Here is a 15,000-nt window from a genome sequence, read left to right as displayed (position 1 = left end):
TAGTCCTTATTGAAGCATTTCCATATTGTTTTAAACGCTTTACTTAAAACTTCTTTTTAAGCTTTTATTATGTTACAACATCTCATAATGCTACATTTGCACACTATTACAAAGCATTTCGTACAACACTCCATAACAGTTGGTTTAGACTTCTTTTATTAATTAATTAATTAATTAATTTGGCTACGTAACAACATCAACACAATAAAACAAATTTTAAAGTATAAGACAAAAATAAAAGATATATTATTAGATATTTATATAAAATTTATTTTAAATAAATTCCTATTTTTTTAAATGAATAAAAACTAATAATGTTGGATTTAGACCTATTAAAACATTTTTTGTTTTGTTCAAAACTTCTTTTAAGCTTTAACTATGCTGCAACACCTCATACAATGAAGTTTGATGATACTGTAGCACTTCATAACGCTTCAGGTGACACTTTAAAGCTTCACACGTCATAATGACACGTTTAAGCTTCATTTCAAAGCTTTTTTATGATGTCATAACAACTCCTAATGCTACATTTACACCTGAATACTCCACACGTCGTAACGCTGCCACAGAGGCATGGATGTTATTTATGACTCCACATCATAAAAGTGACACTCGGGCACAAACTAAACCGGACTTTTACAACATGTAGTACCAGGCCGAGGCTTTACATAGGCTCACCATGTCAGGAAAGTGTGTGTGTGTGATATATCACACACACACACTTTATATAGATAGATAGATAGATAGATAGATAGATAGACACACACACACACAGTAGTAATTATATATATATATATATATATATATATATATATATATATATATATATATATTTATACTACTGTTGCATGTGTTCAGACTGACCGTGTATAGCTGAGGCACTTTGTGTCCGGACTCCAGTCTCTCTCATTAATGATTAAACCTCCAACACAATGCCGCTGCCGCTTCCCGTTTCACAAAAAGAACCGAGAGGAAACTGTGCGTCCTGCCTGAGAGAGAGAGAGAGGGGGAGAGAGAGAGAGAGAGAGAGAGGTCAGAATGAAAGTAAAAAAGTGAGATTCCCAATCTATCTCTTGGTCGCAGCAGACAGAAAAACGGAGAGTTCGGGCTGATTGAAAACTTATTATCTGCATTTGCCTCCAGGCGACAACATGCTGCTGTTTTTTTTTTCCTCTACTTCAGCCTGCAGGACAGGCAGGCAAAAGTAAAAGTAAAAATAGATTCTTTGTCTCTTAATGTCTGTCTGTCTGCAGATTTTCAGTGTGCAAGGAAAAAAACAGGGGGAGAGAAGGAGAGGGAGAGAGAGAGAGAGAGAGAGAGAGAGAGAGAGAGAGAGAGAGAGAGAGAGAGAGAGAAATATTTATGGCTGCGGTTCCTGTGTGACAGGAGCGACACATATTCCGTTTGTAAATGAAAATGCAAGGCAGATTTAACGGCGTAATAACAGCGTGTCGATAAAGTTACAAATGTAAAAGCATCAAATAAAGACAAAAAACACCAGGCTCTCTAACACAGGAGGCAGATGACGATAAGAAACTCCCTGCTTTTAGCAACGCGGCGTAGGCCCTGGAGTAGTGTGTGTGTGTGTGTGTGTGCGTGTGTGTGTGTGTGTGTGTCTCTTCTGGACAAAACAAAGGCAGATCGTCATTAGAAAAGTACAGGACAAATATTTTGCTTGTTGACCTTTTATTATTTGTCGTATTTTGGGGGCATTTTTAACAAAATTCTATTGTGATGAAATGTCACGTGGCTTTTGTAATAGCCTAACTGTAACACATACTGGGCTGGATTTCAATTTTAAATATGGCGATACGGGGATATGGTTTTCTTTTTTTCCTTGTAAAACAAACTCAAACATTTTGTTGTAAGCTAAATATATATTTCACTGGCGGATTTGTTTCCTTGTTAAAACCATGTTAAAATGTGTTGCCGATTAAATTGAAATCCCTACTACAAGTATGCGCAGGCCTAGTAATTATTACGTGTGGACACAGGTGATGTATATGAAGTGGACTTTGTTCAGACTGCGTTTCCTTAAAAAATGATAAATCTATATTTCATTGAAATAAATAGGCAGTGCGTGTGAGGAGTTGTGGGCGCTTGGCAATAATCAGTGTCAGAAAAATGAAGCGAGCTGAGCGGAGAGCTCAGGCTGTTTCTTTTCTTCTTCTCTTTTTACATCTCTATCCCCCTCTCGGGGAAACGGGGCCTAATCAGTGTCACCAGAAGAAGAAAATAATTCACTGGACACATTGATCAAAGCAAAACAAACTGTGGAAACCTGGAGCAAACCCAGGGACGCTGCAGCCCCGCCGCTGCAGCTCCATAATAAAACTCAATACAAAATATAACATACAGCACATCACACATCAGATTAGGCTCACAAAATCCCTTTCAGATTATCAATTACTCCTCCCGTATACAAAACAGCCGCGATGGAAAGCCTGTGGTAGGACTAGGACAGGGGTCGGACACGCGCACGCACGCGTACACACAAACACGAACACAAACTGACACACACGCGAAGGGGCATAAATCCATCGGCCGCTCCAAATATGTAGATGTACAAACACCTCGGTAATAGACGTGGATAACTCACATCCACACCGCACGCGCGCGCGACACATACACACACAGGCGTTGCTCATGCTCGCGTGCACACGCCAGTGATTTACGCTCGCCAAATTCCTTTTAATGTGTTCGGTATTATGTGCAAAAGCGCCGGGAATATATTTTATTATTTGGCGGCCCCCAAAGGCTTGCGCGTGCGTGTGTGCGTGTGTACTGTTGGTTTGTGAGTCCAACAACAGACGGAGGGAGGGGGGGTGGGGGGTTCAATTTAACGCGCGGAGGATTCCGGTGTGATTGCGCAATCTCCCCGGGAAAGGAGGCAGATAAAGAGATTGAATGAAAATGAGAAAAAGAGAGATAGAGAGAAAAGAGGGAGAAATAGCAAGGGAGGGGGGGGGTTTAGCTCCTGGGAAGCGCGTGCTACCCCCCCTCACTCCCCGTCACCTTCCTCCTCTTCCTCCTCCTCTTCCTCTCTTTCCAGCGAAAGGGAAGAAGCGAGTGAACGCAGGGAGGATTCCTATTGGTCAATCTGCGGTCAGCTGGTCTGCCCCCCCTCCCCACACACACACACACACACACACACACACACACACACACACACACACACACGCACTCTCTCTCTCTACACAGCTACACACACACAGTCATCTCCTGCTCTGCTGCTCCCGTTCTGTCCCACACTGGCACTCAGCCACCCCCCCCCTCCTCCCCATTCACCCCCACCCCTCACCCCCCTCCTCCCAGTGTGTGATAAACTCAGTGATAGCAGCGCGAGCCTGTCGGTCTGTCGGCTATAAAACACAACAAATCATAAAGTGCGGCAGGGGAAGGCAGAGGAAGGAGGACGGGAAGGAGAGCCGTTAGCCGTTAGCCTCCTTCTTCTTCTCCCCCTTCTTCTTCTTCTTCTTCTTCGTGTTGTTGTTATTGTTGTTGTTGTGCTGGTGGTGCGTGTCCTCCTCTCCCTCTCCTCCTCCTCCTCCTTCTCCTTCTTCTTCTCCTCCTCCTCTCCTCTCTTCTTCTTCTCCTCCTTCTCCTCTCGATGAGTTCCTATTTTGTCAACTCCACGTTCCCGGTGACTCTACCGGGCAGCGGCGGACAGGCGGCGGCGGCAGAGTCGTTTCTGGGACAGATTCCTCTGTACTCGTCGGGATACGCCGCCGACCACCCGCTCAGACACTACCCGGGCGCGGCCGCTGTCACTGCGGCCGCCGCCGTTGCGTACGGCGCGGGCGGCGGTGTGCACCAGGAGAAACCGTACCCGGCGTCAAGTTACTACCAGCAGGCGGCGAACGGAGCGTACGGCGGGCACCGGGCGGCGGCGGGAGTCGGGGTAGGTGGCGCGACCGGTGCCGGCGCATGTGACTATGCCACAGCGGCAGCGGCGGCGGCGGCAGCGGCGGCGGCAACGAGCTTCTACCGGGACAAGGACTCCGCCGGCGCGTGCAGCCTGGACGAGCATCCGCTCACGCTGAGCCAGGACGGCGTGCACCGAAAGGCGGAGTGCGTGGGGCTGAGTGGGAAGGGGTTGTTCGGGGAACCGGTGGATGAGAAGCAAGCAGCGACTCCCATGTACCCGTGGATGCAGCGGATGAACGCGTGCAACGGTGAGTTGAACTCTTCCTCCTGTTCTTCTTCTACTCCTCCTTCTTCCTCTTGTTCGCTCAGTATTTTATGATCCCGTCATAAAAAGGCGTTTGTTCCCCTGTCACCCCCCTCTCCTCTTCTTTTTCGGCTGCTGCCTCCTGTCTCTCTTCTTCTTCGTCTCTCTTAGTATTTTATGAGCTCCGTTTGCTGCCTGTCAGTCCCTCATGTCCTCTGTATTTTATTGTCCGTCATAAAGCGAGTTTGTTTTGGTTGTAGCTCCAGTTTCTGGATGTTTAAAAAAAAGTTAAAGCGGGGAGGAAAAGCCCTGTCAGAGCGTGTTGTGAAAACACAGACAGACAGACAGAGAGAGTGAGAGAAAACGAAAAGCATGCAATCTGTCCCATCTGACCCCCCCAGCCTCCTATCTCGTCCACTGTCTGTTTTTGTTCATATTTCCCCTCGTTTAAAGTCTCTCCTTCCGTCAGCTGACGATTAGAAACGCTTCCAAGTTCGCCTCGAGGCAAGAAAACATTATTCACCATCGGAGATTAAAGAGAAAACTGGGAGGGCGACGAATATCCGGTTTGACTGCGCACTTTGCTTTACTGATCCTTATACTCTTTAAACGGGATATTATCTGCTCCTGACAGGGGGAAATCAGTTTGTCTGCATTTACTGTCCGAGCTGCACTTTTATCACAACTTTTTTCTCATCTTATCACACAGGCAGAGCTTGTATTGTTAACCCCGGCGGACATGTTGTGATATTTATTAATAACCAAACTGATTAGATTATAGTAAACGTGGAACTTCAGCCAAGTTCGGCCTCACAGTGACACCGAGCGAATTAAACTGCCCATAATCTGATTTACCAGACATTTAGGTACCTAAAAACACAACACACCACTCAGTCCTGGCTGACCTTGGTCATTATGCAAAGTTTTAGATAAGCTTTAAAAATAAAGTTAGAGTTGTTGTTCCCACTGAAAATGAATTATAAAGTTAATTAGTGAATGCAAAACTGTGTCCTGTTGGACAGAAAAGCTCCTGCTGGGGCTGGGATGAGTAATGCTGGATAATGCGTGTGCTACTGTAGTGTGTACAAAGCCTTACAGGACACTCACGGCTGTGACAAATGAGGTGGAAACAGGCCCGGCCGCAAAAATATAAGGGAACAAATACAACAGGGCTATAAATTACATTTGGAGGGATTCCAGCTGGAGACAGCGGCAGAAAAAGGCCAGAGCCGGAGCAGAAACAGGATCTATAGGCCTGTAAGTGCTCTGTCCATAATCCAGTTTGGTGTCCAGCTCCGACTTTTTATTTATGCTCCTGTGGCCCTGAGTCACTGATCTGCGCTCAGATCAATACAGAAAGGCGAAGCTGCTAAACTGACAGCATGGCGATATGTTTACCACCGCGGGCCAAATTATAGTTTAGTGCGGATCCAGAGGAGGAAAGGCGCTGCAAGCTGATCCCCACCGGGGGAAAGTGCTCTGAATTATTATTTGTATTATTACTAGTGTTATTAATATTATTATGGACTGGAAGCCTGCAACAACGCCTGGCTTTATTCGGGTTCCGCGTGGCCGCTGAATGCTGCTATTCAACAGCAGGCTAATTAAAATCTCTTTTTCATTTTTATTAGTTGGATCAGCGGCAGTTGAACAAATCACCAAGTGTTGTATTTTTTATGATAAATATGCTGCTGTTGGTTTTCTCCACTCAAAAAAGTAAACGATTACAACAGCAGTCAGAAAGGGGCGCAACACATCACATGTGCGTGGGCCAAATATCACCAAGAAAATCATGTTACTAATGACTGCTTAGTGTAAATCCTGATGAAAATGTGCTCCGAAAGCAGCTGTCGCGTGCACACACACGGCTAACATTGGCGCAATTACAACCAGATCACTAATTGACTGATTGATTCATGGATTGGAAACTTTATTGATCCCCAAGTGACAAACTGAGAATCAGCATAGAAATAAAAATAAACAATCACACACACATACATACACACACACACACCTATATATAAGGAAGTATATAAGGTAGGCCTATATAAGGAGGTAAAATGTTTTTCATGTGCTAGCATAGAATAGAATAGAATAAAAATAGAACAGAAAAGAAAAGAATAGAATAGAGTAAGAGGTAGAACAAAATAAAAATGAATATAGCGGAATAGAAAAGAATGCAGAATGACAACAGAACAGAATAAAATAAGGCACCGACTCTGTCTCTCTTCTTTCTGTCGCTCTCTCACACGCACATACCAAGAGTCTGTTACAAACCCAAATCTCTCTCTGGCTAATGTTTAACTCTCGCTCTCTCAGGGTCCTTCGGCAGCCCCGGGCGGCGCGGGCGGCAGACGTACACGCGCTACCAGACGCTCGAGCTGGAGAAGGAGTTCCACTTCAACCGGTACCTCACGCGGCGGCGGCGGATAGAGATCGCGCACGCGCTGTGCCTGACGGAGCGGCAGATCAAGATCTGGTTCCAGAACCGCAGGATGAAGTGGAAGAAGGAGAACAAACTGATCAACTCTTCATCCTCCTCCTCCTCACTCACGGCGACCGGCGGAGAGGAGGAGGAGAAACCACCGGAGTGAGGAAGAACAAACTGATGGAGGGAAGAAACGCATTGGAGAGGAAGAGGAGACACTGAACACACACACACACACACACACACACACACACACACACACACACACACACACACACATCAAAATGGCATCCTGCGGCTTCCTTTTCTATCCCTCTCCAGCCCAACAAGTGTACTGTAAAAATTGAAAAAATCAAAAATGGAAATAATGTGTAAGGAAAATGTGCACGAGAGCAACTTCAGATCTGGCAAAGGATGCTGGGACGTTTGGTGAGGAAGGATGGAGGGATGCGTGTAGGCCTGTGTGTGTGTGTGTGTACGCTCGGGCTCGCGAGTATGTGTGTGTGGGGGGGTAATATGATATAAAAATGCAGTAAAATTCGCCCCCCCTTCCCATTGCTGTGATCAAGTTTGTTAAGACATAATTTGTTGTAGCATTCCGTTAAAAATATATCACTCAACTCTTTAATTTTTAAACGCCGTTATTTTTAATAAACGTCTCAACTCGTCCGTCTTATTTCAGTTTCCTTTGTAAAGCATTTGGACATTTAGGGGTTTTGTTCCCTCGAATGATTTTTGTCTTTTTTTTTTTCTTTTTTTTTTTGTCGTGCTCGTCCTCTCATGTCGTAAATGTGTTTCTTATAGCTTCAACACACACATACACACACACAGTGGAAGGAAAAGCAATTTGATGTGTATGTACGTCATATTCGTGTTCATATTTAAGCTGTATAAAGTAATAAGCAAAGGAAAAATTCTCCTTGTACGGTGAAATGTAATTTTTTGTTAAGTTAACTTTCCCGGAGCTGTTTTGACTTTCCAATATGAAGGGAGGAGGGGAGGCAGGGGTTAGTGGGAGGAGGGAGGGAGGGGGGGTTGACCTACTGATGTTACTCTCTAGACTACCTAAAAACACTTCAGGAAAGTTGATATTTTACGGATTTTATACGTTGATTGTTTATGTTAGCGTTTTTGTCAAGGAATTCTGTATCTGCCTATGAGAAATGTTCAATAAAAGGTAAAGAAACGGACTGTCAAGAGCTTAATTCTCATTTTAAAACGTGTGTGTGTGAGAGAGAGAGAGACAGAGAGGGAGATTGTATAGGTGAGGTGAGAGGGATAGGTTATATTAATGGGGGTTGGATAAAGAGAGAGCAAAATAACCGAAGAAGACAGTAAGTGATTAAGTGAGAGTGAATCAGTTCCGATTATAGACAAGTGGGTAAACAAATCAATTTCCACTACATGGAAAGTGACGTCATTACTGACATCTGGTGTAAAACAACGTTGATTTCTATTTATATTTTCTGATTAATTTGTGGCGCAAATACAACACCCGCGCGCACACACTGAGTCACCATCATCTTTTCTTCACGTTATGTGAGAAGCCGAACCCTGCGCAAATTTATGGCGCGCGCGAGCCCGAGGCCATGCAGCGCACGCGCCCGGCCGGAGGGAAGTGACAGCTCGGGCTCACAGGAGCGCGAGCTGTTGGCGGGCTCATCTAATTGATGACCAGAGGAGCGGAGGGAGAGAAAGTTGACCTGTCCTCGAGCCACACAGACACACACACACACACACACACACACACACACACTTAGGCCTACTTCACCCAAACAAAGTGGACAACAAGTCGGCGCGACCCCTTGCACTGCTCATCCCCTGAGTGACCGCGGGCCCCCCTTTCACTGAGAGGCTTCAGAGCAGGCTTGAGTTTCCACACACACACACACGTAAAAATAATAAACTAGTTGCAGATATTTTGTTTATAACAACACGTTCAGCTCTACATTATTATCCTAATCGCTTTTATTCTCAGCTAATGTAATAAAACACTGACTGAGGGGCCCCCTCAGTCAGTGACATGTTAATCTAACATTTGCATAGAGACTTTATATTAATACTGGTTACTGACATTAAAAAAAAAAAAAAATCGTTGCTATGATTGCTATGGTTTCATTTTCAGTCTGCGTGGTGAAACTTTATATAGGCCTAGTGGAAAACACACTTCTGCTTCTGTTATCACATTTAGTTTGCATGAGTGTGCGCACCCAGCGCACTCTCACACATACACTGCTGTTATGTGTTATTATAATGTCAGTTTTTTATTAACTGCAGGCCAGAGAGAAACTCACACCCTGCATGTTACAGCACTTGTTGTAATTCTATTTAGTCTGCATACAGTTTGCTGACAAAAGGCCTTTCACTGCTGTCAAACTCCCTGTTAGTTTGTGTGCCAGGAGCTGATGAAATACCTCTGATTCTGTGTGTGTGTGTGTGTGTGTGTGTGTGTGTGTGTGAGAGAGAGAGAGAGAGAGAGAGAGAGAGAGAGAGAGAGAGAGAGAGAAAGAGAGAGAGAGAGGCAATATGTTTAGATTTAGAAGACTAAATGATTCAATTCTGTAGAACAGGCTGTGATCTCTGTTGTTTTGTTTACAGTAAGATTTAATTATCTAATCTTGGTGTTATTTAGTAAAGTTCAAACAGGACTCTGGTTGTATTTATTTAACCCTATCATATCATTCCATGTAATAATATGATATTAGCTTATGAATTGAGTTTTAAACATGTTAGTTGCTGTGTGGAGGTGTCACGATGTGGATGAGGGTAGGGTTGGGGGTTTGATTCCCACAGTGACGAGTGTGTCCAGGCTCTGCGGTGTAACGTGACCTGCGTGACGGCAGATGTTCTGTGTTACACACAGTGGAAACGCCTCCACTGTAAAATCTACTGTGACACACAAGGCCAAGAGAAAACCCTCCGTATATCAGCTTTGTTTTTAACTTCAGCATCGTGACTGTTTGAGTTTGTCCAGATGGTTTTATGACACCAAAATGTGAAGGGGTTTGGCCGTCAAGCAGCACAAAAATCCATAAAATGAAGAAAATAAAAATGTAAAACAATGCCTAAATGCCTTCAACTAGTGATTCTTTTTATTATCGATTCATCTGTCAATTGATTTTCTCGATTAATCGGTTAATTGTTTGGGCCATAGAATGTCAGGAAATGGTGCAAAATGTTGGTCACAATTTCCCGCAGCCCAAAGACATACAGCTTACTGTCACAAAGAACTAAAGAAACCAGAAAAATATTCATATCTGAGAGTCTGGAATCAGATGATGTGGACATTTTCTTTTCAAAAATGACTCACATGATTAAGCAATTATCAAAACAGTCGGCGGTTAATTTAATAGTTGGAAACTAATTGATTATTAGGCTAATGGTTGCAGCTCTACTTTGCAGTTCCATTGACCAAAACTAACAAATATTATCCTGACAGCAGCCAAAAAGCTGCTTCTGTTTACTGACAGAAAAACAAAATGTTGGAATTATAAATGAAAAGCTCAGTGGCTGTTTTGCATGCTGGGCAGCGGGTTCACATGATGTTTATCCCTCATATTTTCCTCACAAACATGTAGATATTTTCCCTCCGTCGTCCTCGGCATCCCAGCGGAGCAGAGCTGTCCCCTGGTGGAAATATTTTGGGTAATGTTGGAACTCTATATTTAACCAGGGGAGTGGACTCGGCGCTGCCTGCCAACTGGGTCAGAGCCTCCTGCGTCCGGCCGGCTGGACGCTTTTTAATTCTCCCAGCACACTCCTCCGTCAGCAGCCCATTATTTACTGCCTGCATCTGAACTCCGCCTGCTGAAAAATACGTTAAAGAGTAGTAGCTTCTGGAGGATGTTTTTCTTCTTGTTGTTTTGTGTTTATTTGAGGTTATTTGGATCATTGTTTGACGGTTTCCAATCTCAGCTGCTGCAGCTCAGTGTGAGGGCAGAGGACAGATTTCCATGTAAAACTACACACACACACACACACACACACACACACACACACACACACTTCCATAGTGTGCATCCATTTGCATCTATTCACTCACTCACGCACACATAATCTGGAATTCTTCATCTGTCGTATGTTCTGGCTTGTGCATGTGCGTGTGTGTGCGTGCGCGTGTGTGTGTAGAGAGAATGAGAGAGCGTGAGAGAGGGAGAAAAGAAAGGGTTACAGTACATGCCAAGGCCTATTGAAAATGTGCGTGGACGCGCGCGCGCGCGCACACACACTCACACACACACTGACTGAAATGCATCCCATGGCTGAAATCAACAAATCATAAATCAGCAGATTTCCATCCAGTGTGGATGTCATAGATCAGGTTTAACATTCCTGCTCTGCAGCTGGGAGGGAAACTACAGGAGGGAGGGAGGGAAAGAAGAGAGAGAGAGAGAGAGAGAGAGAGAGACAGACAGACAGAGGGAGAGACAGAGGCCAAATATGAGACTACATGAACGAAAACACTTTGACTCTTGCGTTCCGTCTAACAATCGCACCTTGTGTTCCTAGTGCTTTTTAGCTGTGTGTGTGTGTGTGTGTGTGTGTGTGTGTGTGTGTGTGTGTGTGGTGTTGTTGGGGGGGATTAAACATGGCTGACCATTTACTTTACAACCTCTATTGAAGATGTTGTACATACTGCAGCAGGCCTGATAACATACAAACCCAACTGTGATTTTATCTGATAACACACTTTTATTACTGAATAAAACAATATTGACAACAACAACAATAATAGTAGTAGTAGTAGTTGCAGACACTTATTTTCTGTTGGCCTCTTTGATGCCAAACACTCATTATGACGGCTTTTATGATGCAATAATGCGCCATTGCTGAGTTATGGCGCCCTTCCTCTTGTCTTTTGATATTTTATGACGTCACAACGTTTCGGCTGCTTCGTTCGCTGGAAAATAGCATCGTTATTAATACTAATATTGTTTCTGACTATTAAATTTCATTGCTGTGTTTTTTCTGTAACAGTGGCTGGAAGACAGGTTAAACCCCCACCAAAGCCTCCAGGTGTTTTCACGGCTGCTGGTATGACTTTGTCTGATGTGTTCATATTCTGTTAGGCGATTAACTGGCTTTTTATGACCGCAGGCTCCCATTTCCAGCCGTAGTAAAGGTCAGTAAACAGGCCTGAAGGATGAGAGAGAGGGGGAGAGAGACAGAGTGAGTGAGTGAGTGAGTGAGAGAGAGAGAGAGAGAGAGAGAGAGAGAGAGAGAGAGAGAGAGAGAGAGAGAGAGAGTCCAAAAAACTCTTTAGGTTTTTACAAAAACGATCTCTGACTCCCTCTGTGATCAGTGCAATAAATTATGTCTGCAGTAGGTGGCGCTCTGAGCTCACCCCCAGCACCTCCAGCAGCTCTGAGAGAGAGCGAGAGCGAGAGCGAGAGAGAGGAGAGAGAGAGAGAGAGAGAGAGAGAGAGAGAGAGAGAGAGAGAGAGAGAGAGAGAGAGCCCATCCCTTCATCATTAGAAACCATAGAGCATGAATTACCTCTCCAAAGTCATCGGCGAGAATTTACGACTGGTCAACAAAAGCACGTGATCGCACCCCCCCTTCTCTCAACCCCCCCACCACCACTCCTCCCCTCCGTCTCCCCACCACCACCACCACACACACACACCCCTCTAACACACACACACACACACACACACACACACACACACACCGCCACCCCACCCCCATATTTGGACGGCGCATACATAGCTAAAAACGAAGTACAGTGCAACGCCATAATTCACTAATACATCATAAATCGTTGAAAGTACCCGCGTTATAACGACCAAGAGAAATCTAACAAATCAAGCGCCCCTTAGTACTCAACTGTAAGCCTGCTACTCTCTAAAACAACCTAAATGAGCTCTTACTTTATAAACTCGTTCTCGGGGCGCTACCCAAATGGCCCCGACTATCAACTGCTAAATTATGGAGCCAGCAGCGGCGCAATGAACGGCGGGACATACAGGGACTCTTCCTCCGCCACCATGCACCATGCGACGGGCTCCTACGGCTACAGCTACAATGGCATGGACCTGACCGTCAACAACCGGGGAGGGGGGAGCAACGGCGCTGCCGCCACTGGAGCACACTTCGGGGGCGGCTCGGTCGTCGGGGATTCCCGAGGTTTTGGTTCCCCGACCTCGGATAGAGGCTTCAGACAGCCGCCCAGCTGCTCCCTCGCCTCCGCGGCGGACTCCCTCCTGTCACCCGGCAGCGGAGACTCCAATCTGGGCGCCAAGAGCTCCTCTCCCCGCTCGGAGCAACCAGGAAGCGGTAATCTCGGTTCGCCAAACCTCTCCTCTTCCTCGTCCTCCGGCGGCGCGGTGCAGCGCTTCGCTGAGCCGGACGACGCGTCGTCAGAAACGGAGGAGCTGCAGCACAACCGGGCCGCCGTCGGCAATGGCAGCAACCCTGCGCCCAGGACGGGGCACCCACAGCCCGGGCAAAAACAGGAGGGCGGCTCGGCGGGACCAGCCGCTGCCACGGCCGGAAACACGACGGGAAGCGACGGACAGACACCACAGATCTTCCCCTGGATGAGAAAGCTGCACATTAGCCATGGTACCGGCTGCTCCGCTGCTTGTTACAGTGCAGCTGGAGTTTTACTGTTCGCATTATAACGCTCAGGCTGTAGGCTGGCTGCTGTGGACACATGGGTGGGTGACAGTGTGTTGCTGCGTGAGGAAGACTCACAGCTTTATTTCTTTTTGTATACACAGACTTTAACAGACAGTAGACTTGTTAGTGATTTGATCTGACAGAGCAGCTCACAGCCACACATTAGCCAGGCTGCCTCGTTTTTTGTCTGCAGGCTACAAAGCTTCACTGCGTCAGGCTTATATATATATATATATATATATATATATATATATATATATATATATATATATATATATATATATATATATATATATATTTATTTATATATATATATATTTATTTATATATATACATACATATATATATACACACACACATATCAATGGGCAAATATTAACGAGTGAGTTCTTTTGGCATCTGGCATCTGAGTGTAGCATAAAGGAGCTTACTGTCTTTCCACTTATTTGGAAATCATGAAGTCAGTTCAGGGCAGGCGGCCGGCCGCTGCTTTAACCAGTTTTAACACCAGTTAACTGTGTGTTTGCATGTTTGCTCAGTGCATCAGGGTGTAATCCGGTTTGCACTTGCCTACCGCCCGGGTCGGGGACGCCGGATGGTTGCCCCTGTTTTGTTTTTTTGTTTTTTTTTTTTTTTAATTATTCCAGCAAATTCCACAAAAGCGTCATAAATATGTCAAGGAGAGGCAAGCTAGCCTGCAAAGCCCACAGGCGGCGGAGCGCAGACGGACCAGGGTGGGAAAGAAAGAGAGAGAAAGAGAGGCCAGGAGGGCTTTGGAAGCTGTTGCTCCTTTGAAAAGTGAAGCTTTATTACGTGTGGGAACTTTATTAGGGAGGTGAGGCAGAGGACGGGGCAATAAAACCTTGAAGGGAGCGAGGGCAAAGAAAAGAGTTGTGTGGAGTGAGGAGGAGGAGGAGGAGGGGAGAGTTTTGGGGCAATGTGTGGAGAAGAGCGGCCGGTCGACTTAAAAGCAAAACATAAATGTGACAAATAAAAGCAGCTTCCTTTATTTTTGCGGACAGCGGCTGTGGTGTGGAAATCTCACTGTGATGCAGTCACATGGAAAACAGGCTTCACTTTTTAATCTCACACGTTGATTCAGTTCAAACTAAAGCAGCAGTAGTGTTCCGGTGTGTGTGTGTGTGTGTGTGTGTGTGTGTGTGTGTGTGCGTGTGTGTGTGTGCGTGTGTGTGTGTGTACGCACTGCTAAAATACCACCTTTTTTTTCCTCATGTTGGTCATAGATACTTCATTGATAGATGCTCACTGGTACCATATGCTGATACCAGGATAGTGGTGCATCCAAAAACGCGCCCTAACACCCATCCAACTCTTTACCCCCTTCCTCCTCCCCCCTTCACCCTCAGATATGACGGGACCCGACGGGAAACGGGCCCGGACGGCGTACACCCGCTACCAGACGCTCGAGCTGGAGAAGGAGTTCCACTTCAACCGGTACCTCACGCGGCGGCGGCGGATAGAGATCGCGCACGCGCTGTGCCTGACGGAGCGGCAGATCAAGATCTGGTTCCAGAACCGCAGGATGAAGTGGAAGAAGGACAACAAACTGAAAAGCATGAGCCTCGCCACGGCCGGAAGCGCCTTCCAACCCTAAAAGATAAAATAATTGTAGGAAAAAAAAAAAAAGAAAATAATCCATGCGTCCATCTGCTTGGAGACTTTTTCACCAAGTATGGGTTTCCCTGAGGGGGGAACAAAGAAAAGAACTACAGAAACAAATATAAATAAATACGAAAAACAGTAGAAAATTGAGAAAAAA

At 45.6% G+C, this 15,000-nt stretch overlaps 2 protein-coding genes across 2 annotated transcripts; both read left to right on the top strand.

Annotated features, from left to right (window-relative positions):
- The first annotated feature begins 3,609 nt into the window (after nucleotides 1-3,609).
- LOC115363543 (homeobox protein Hox-B6a-like) lies at nucleotides 3,610-6,798 on the top strand. Its single transcript, XM_030057808.1, has 2 exons — nucleotides 3,610-4,175; nucleotides 6,491-6,798. Exons 1-2 carry the CDS (start codon nucleotides 3,611-3,613, stop codon nucleotides 6,763-6,765), a joined length of 840 nt encoding a protein of 279 aa, XP_029913668.1. The 5' UTR covers nucleotide 3,610; the 3' UTR covers nucleotides 6,766-6,798.
- Nucleotides 6,799-12,360: 5,562 nt separating this feature from the next.
- On the top strand, nucleotides 12,361-14,848 carry hoxb5a (homeobox B5a). Its single transcript, XM_030057798.1, has 2 exons — nucleotides 12,361-13,163; nucleotides 14,588-14,848. The coding sequence occupies exons 1-2, from the start codon at nucleotides 12,458-12,460 to the stop codon at nucleotides 14,833-14,835; spliced, it is 954 nt and encodes a 317-aa protein (XP_029913658.1). The 5' UTR covers nucleotides 12,361-12,457; the 3' UTR covers nucleotides 14,836-14,848.
- Nucleotides 14,849-15,000: the final 152 nt, after the last annotated feature.

This window comes from Myripristis murdjan, chromosome 8 (assembly GCF_902150065.1).
Source record: "Myripristis murdjan chromosome 8, fMyrMur1.1, whole genome shotgun sequence".
Taxonomy (NCBI): domain Eukaryota; kingdom Metazoa; phylum Chordata; class Actinopteri; order Holocentriformes; family Holocentridae; genus Myripristis; species Myripristis murdjan.
Note: the sequence above shows the minus strand (reverse complement) of the source record. Positions and strands in the feature narration are given on the sequence as shown.

Bases quoted from the DNA above. Each gene is read 5' to 3' on its own strand.
- LOC115363543 (XM_030057808.1), top strand. From the start codon at position 3,611: ATGAGTTCCTATTTTGTCAACTCCACGTTCCCGGTGACTCTACCGGGC. The intron at 4,176-6,490 runs GTGAGTTGAACT...TCGCTCTCTCAG, and splicing joins GCGGATGAACGCGTGCAACG to GGTCCTTCGGCAGCCCCGGG.
- hoxb5a (XM_030057798.1), top strand. From the start codon at position 12,458: ATGAGCTCTTACTTTATAAACTCGTTCTCGGGGCGCTACCCAAATGGC. The intron at 13,164-14,587 runs GTACCGGCTGCT...CTTCACCCTCAG, and splicing joins AAAGCTGCACATTAGCCATG to ATATGACGGGACCCGACGGG.